The 6,004-nt window shown below is 41.5% G+C and overlaps 1 protein-coding gene across 1 annotated transcript; it reads left to right on the top strand.

Moving 5' to 3' along the window:
- Positions 1-83: 83 nt before the first annotated feature.
- Positions 84-5,955, top strand: klhl30 (kelch-like family member 30). The gene is made up of 8 exons (XM_067597821.1): positions 84-410; positions 1,055-1,893; positions 1,989-2,184; positions 2,733-2,819; positions 3,553-3,708; positions 3,996-4,184; positions 5,081-5,226; positions 5,355-5,955. Exons 2-8 carry the CDS (start codon positions 1,120-1,122, stop codon positions 5,601-5,603), a joined length of 1,797 nt encoding a protein of 598 aa, XP_067453922.1. The 5' UTR covers positions 84-410; positions 1,055-1,119; the 3' UTR covers positions 5,604-5,955.
- The last annotated feature ends 49 nt before the right edge of the window (positions 5,956-6,004 follow it).

Here is a 6,004-nt window from a genome sequence, read left to right as displayed (position 1 = left end):
GAAAGGGAACCAGTTTTAACAATATTACAAAATAAACCATTACACAGTGAATGTGTAATGTAATTTCTTGTAGGGCTGTCATTGATTATTTTTTATTACTTCTCCTTTGATTTCTTAGCTTTTCTACGTCATTTATCTCCTTAGCTGGCTTCCAGGCCTGTTGAGAAAACATAAAGTATGTGCCTGAAACAGCAGCTGCAGGTCCCATGCTTGTTGTTTGGAATCTGACTTGAGCACGGCTTCACTGTCAGTCCTAAAAATAACTGAGTGAACGACAGGCAGCCCGTCCCAGTGACTTGGCAAAAGCTTTTCGCCATGCTACCCGCTCCATGTTGATCTAACCAGCTGCTCAGCTACAAACAGCTTTTTACTGGAAGGATGAGCCATTATTTCCTTCCTCTGCTTCTGTGGTGAGTTTGTTGTTGATTCTTTATTTAATTTCACAGTATTCGATGACAGGAAATGTAATTTATTGTTGGCTTTTGGAAGAGATGAGAGTCATACTGTTGTGTCATACTAACCATGCGCCAAAGCTACTTTGTTGTCCTTGTAACAACACAGTGATGCAACACTTAAGAAGACAGGGGACTTATTGTTCAAGACACACTGTATGATTTTACTGTTCAATGAGAGACACTAAATCATAGAGGTTGATGAGGAGAAACTGATTTCTAACTAAGTTCTAAACTTGAGGGACTCAAAATTTCTCTTCAGCTCCTTTAGGAGGCTTTTTGCACCATAGTACCAAAACACATTCTATTTTACTGTTTGTAAGTGGGAAAATCAAATAAAAGTATTTCACTATAAATAACCTTTTTGTGAACAACAAATTACACTTCTCCTGCAAACCTAGATTTGTCCCAAGTTGCAGTTGATGCAGTTGCATCAGAATGTCTTCCAAATAAAATATCTTGTTATTTGGGCTGGAAATTTTAAATCATTTTGTATCACATGTAGAAGGTATTGCTGATCTTCTGTGGTAAATAAACATGGTTTTTACAGGTTTTTAGAATTATTTATTATGTACGTTTATGTATTTTTTCTACACTTGCAGGTAATTCCTGTTGTTGTCCGTCCTTGCTCAAAAGAAGATTTCTCATTTTATAACTAAAGTTGACAATGGTGCGTAATGTGGATGACCTGGACTTCTGCCTGTCCTCCCATCCTCAGAGCATCCTGGAGGGCTTGCGCTCCCTCTGCTCTCACCCCAAACTAGTCGATGTAACTTTGTGTGCGGGCGGCCGGGACTTCCCCTGTCACCGCGGGGTGCTGGCCCTCTGCAGTACGTACTTCCGCTGCATGTTCTCAGGGGACTTTATGGAGAGCATAGCAGCGCGTGTGGAGCTTCATGATATCGATCCGGATATCCTCAGCTGCTTGCTGGACTTTGCATACACAGGCAAACTGACCATCAACCAGAGTAATGTGGAGGGGCTGATCTGTACCTCCAGCCAGCTGCAGTTCCAGACAGTGAGAACCGTGTGCAGCAGGTACCTCCAGCACCAGATTGATGCAACCAACTGCCTGGGAATCCTGGAGTTTGGGGAGATCCACGGCTGCCCAGAGGTGGTGGCTAAAGCGTGGGCCTTCCTCCTGGAGAACTTTGAGGCTGTACAACAAGGGGAGGAGTTTCTGCTATTAGAAAAAGACAGGCTGATTACCTGCCTGTGTGACGAAAGACTACAAATCCGGTCAGAGTGCACCCGTGTGGAGGCCATCCTGAAGTGGGTTGGGCACTACAAGGAGTCTCGGCTCTGTCACCTCCCTGAACTCCTGACCCTGTCCCGTCTCCCTCTACTCAGCCTGGACTACCTGGCTGACAACCTGCTGAAGGACAGCCTGGTTCAGGCCTCTCCCAGCTGTAGGGAGGTTGTGGAAAAAATTCACAAAGAGGTTAGTGAGTTCACACTTTCTCCTGGCCACACGTCTTCTTTCTATTATTTGAGTAGACTTCCAAAAACCCATCACATGACTTTTACTATTTTTAGAAAATGGATTTGGCACCAGAATACATGGACCGAGTCAACTCTCAGAGTCCACAACCAAACCTGCAAGAGGTGCTGTTCGTAATGGGAGGCCGTTCATTGGATGACTCAGACGACGACTCAGATGAGGATGAGGACAGAGATCCCAGACTGCAAAGATTGCTGCCCAGGAATTGTGCCTTCTATAATACAAAGACAAGTACAAACACTCTATATCCTTATTTAAAAAGTTCAAGTTTGTTTAAGTTCAAAATCCATTTCACAACAGAAATTTGTTGGGAAATGTCTGTCTGATTCCTCGAAACAGTTTGGCAGATGTCTCACAGGTCATTAAATGTAGTGCTGACAGAAAAACTGCTCTGCAGGAATGTGGTCTGGATGTGACAAAATTGGATCATCATCTCAGTTCCTCAAATGAGCGTTTTATTGTGCAGAGTTGGAAGAAGGCACCCGTGTCCATGTTTTTAATATGGCATGTTAAGGAAGAATTCTAAGATTTCTGGTTTCAGGTTGAGGCATGACAACTCTGACCACAATATTGGAGGATGTGCCAGAAAAGTTACATTTCGTGACTGTTTCAGGCCAGTGAGCAATAACCTAACTTTGTCTTGCTTTCACTTAAATGGTCCTGATTTCACTGGTGTAGATCTGTCATCTGCACACTGTATTTGTGAAAACTTTTACCATGTTTCCCTCTCTTTCTGAATGATGGTCAAACATAATCTCCCTTTTCTTTTTTCTCTGCAGAACAGTGGCATGAGCTCCCTAATTTCCCCAACCCTAACAAGTGGGGTTACTCCATGGTCTCTTTGAACAACGATGTGTATGTCACAGGTGGGTCGAGCATGTATAACCCTTTAAAGGAAGGGTTCACAGTTTTTCAAGTCTCTTAGAACAACACTCAGGTGCCCAAATCAACATTGAAACTGGTTTCTCTTGACATAATCACTCCTCCTGTTCATACTGGCCATTAGATCCCTTCATAATGCACTTTCAATGTAAGTGATGGAGGCCAAAATCCACAGTCCTCCTCCTGATTTCTTTCGATGTTACAGTCTTTTTAGTGCCTCTTTTTGTTACTATCCTTTCACTGCAGCTCAACAAGGAAACACGAGGAAACACAAAGATGGAATTTGATGCTAAAAAGACTGTAAATGGAGCAGATATCTACTTGATATGACTAACTCAGACTGCTGAAGCCTCATATAAGCTTCAGGTAAACTTTTAATTACATCTTGGCATAAAATGACTGTGTGGACACACTGTGGATTTTGCCCCCATCACTTACATTGAAAGTGTGTTTGAAGGGGATCTTTTAATAGCCAGTATGAACAGGAGGAATGATTACAGTGAGGAAAACCTCTTTCAGTGCTGTTAAGGGCACCTGACTGTTGCTTAAAGACAGTCTTGAAAAATTGTGAACCTATGCTTTAAAACACAGAAACTTTTTGGGGCAAAAGGCAAAGAAGTAATGATAAACAGTTCTGAGCAGAACTCATCAGTTTTTATTGCGAGGAATGCAAAACATTGTCAGACTTTTGACAAAGTGCTTCTGTCTGTCTGACAGGAGGCTCGCGGGGTTCGAATACCAACACCTGGTCGACCACAGAGACCTGGAAGTACATCACAAGAGAGGGGAGGTGGGTTACTGTGGCACCCATGCTCCGGCCTCGGACTAACCACACGTCGGCAACGCTCAACGGGGAGATTTACGTCATCGGAGGTAAGAAAATAAATACAGTCCTGCCTGTGGTGCCTTAAACCTGCAGTGCAATGGAAAACTGATAAATTTCTGCAGCTTATCTGCCCTTACCTCTGCTCCTCTGAGGTGATCTTTTTAAAAGAATTTGCTTGTATTTCTCCTTTGTGGGTGAATAGCTTCAAATATGACCATTTTCTAAGAACAGAGCAGCATTCTATGTGTGTTTGTGCTGCCACTTCTTTTCTTTGTTTACATTTTTGAGCGCTTGATCCAACCTCGTCATTCATTTTTACTTTTTCCTCCTTTAGGCACAACATCAGACCGTGTTGAGGTCGAGCATTATGACCCTTATAATGACACCTGGTCCTTGACATGCCCTGCATTAAAATATGTGACTAACTTCACCGCCACAGCGTGTCAGGGGAAGCTGTATGTGATTGGCTCATGTGCAGTGAAGTACAATGCTTTGGCCATGCAGTGCTACAACCCTGTCATAGGTAAGGATGCTGGAGACACCATGTCGCTGCTGTCAGATAAAAACTTCATGTCTCTGAGGTATCAGCTTTTGTTCCACTCAAATCTTTATTGGCAAGAGATTTGATTTTCATCATTCATGCAGTCCTGTTAGTCGACTCATTCATAGCTCCGTTTCCAATTTTGAGTCTTAAATAATGTCCATTTCGCCCATTCTTCTTCTAGTTATGCTTCTTTCAGTCTCAAGATGTGGCAGTTTTTCATTTAAGAGGATTTCTTCAACAGTTACTAGCTATTCGTCCTGTGTCGGAGGAGCTATTTTTCTCCAATTCTTTGTACTATCTTTAATAGTATTTTAACCAAATCTTTTGCTTCCTAGTACAATTTCCTAAGATAAATAACACAATATTGAGCACAACACAATTTATAGGGACTCATTTGTTATAACACTTTACATACTAGTTACAAAAATAGTTATTTTCTGATATTTCCCCCCAAAAAATATGTGGTGTTCTACATCAAATGATCCACACTCTGGCATCTGTGTAACTGCTTGCTTTCAACCTTGGGTGTAAAGAAAGAAATTAGATTTTTCCAGGAAAATTCCCTCCATTTCTTTCATATACTGTATAGTATGTGAATTGGTGGACGTGTGATTAATCTTCTACATGTTTAGCTGATGGCTATCTGAAATCTCAGTATCAAGCTGTCTTTCCCATTTTTTCTTTAAATATTTAGTTTAGTTTTCATCCTTAGGGATAAATACTTGATGAAGCAGCTTTGTTTTTTCCAAATTGTCACCTAATATATTGTGTTGGATCATTGTAAAGTTGCTGATTAAGGGACTATTTGTTTTTCTTTTCTCTTTTCTTTTTTTGATCCTGCTATTTCACAAGTGTTTTAACTTTTGTTTTTACAGATAGCTGGATCAGCATATGTTCCCCCTTCATCCCTAAGTACCTGTCCTCCCCTCGTTCAGTCTGTGTGGGCGGAATTATATATCTGCTTGCTGATAACACTAAAAAAGTCTACGCGTATGATCCAGAGGTGAACATGTGGCAGAAGGTGGGTCTAGGGAGGACTGCTGACTAAAATCAAAATAATACATTCAGCTGTATGACCCTAACTTAACAAAAGGACAGCAAAAAGAAAACAGCAAAAAAGTAATTCATGTTGATTTTCCCTCTCTTCAGGTCCAACTCCTGCACATGCTCCATGAGAATGGTGGCCTGGTAACGCTGGATGGGATGCTGTTTGTCACAGGAGGCCATTGGAAAGGCATGGAGGGAGACTATGGGGTGGAGGTGGAGGTTTACAACCGAGCATCTGACACTTGGGAGGTGGAGTGCTTCCTGCCAAGACTTTGGTTCTACAGCGGGGTGTGCACCATCTTCCTAGACCCATCCCAGTGGCCTGAGCTTTTCCCTATAGATTCAACATAATGACTCACAGAGACGTGTTGCTATCATATCTATGTTACCATGCAAATAGTATGTTTATCCAGGGATGTCATCATGCCCTAGAATAGTGTGTTACATGATCCTCAGGTATTCTTGGTTGTTTTTAGTGCCTTGCTCGGCTGCCCAGCAGGTGTTTATTTATACTTTGTATCATGTGTTTGACATCTAAATTACTTCTTGTGTTATTTAATGTACTTGTGAATAATCAAATCTTTGTAGAAATGGTGTGTGGGCTACTGCTTGAGTATTATTATTTTTGTTGTATATCTTTGATTTTCAATGCTGGAATTATGAATAAAAAGTGCTGAAATATGGTCAGCTCTATTGGAAAACAAAGTTCACTTTGCCACAATGCTTATTGATTATTAACCCATAGGAATCCA

The sequence above is a fragment of the Thunnus thynnus genome, chromosome 8 (genome assembly GCF_963924715.1).
Source record: "Thunnus thynnus chromosome 8, fThuThy2.1, whole genome shotgun sequence".
Classification (NCBI taxonomy): Eukaryota; Metazoa; Chordata; class Actinopteri; order Scombriformes; family Scombridae; genus Thunnus; species Thunnus thynnus.
Note: the sequence above shows the minus strand (reverse complement) of the source record. Positions and strands in the feature narration are given on the sequence as shown.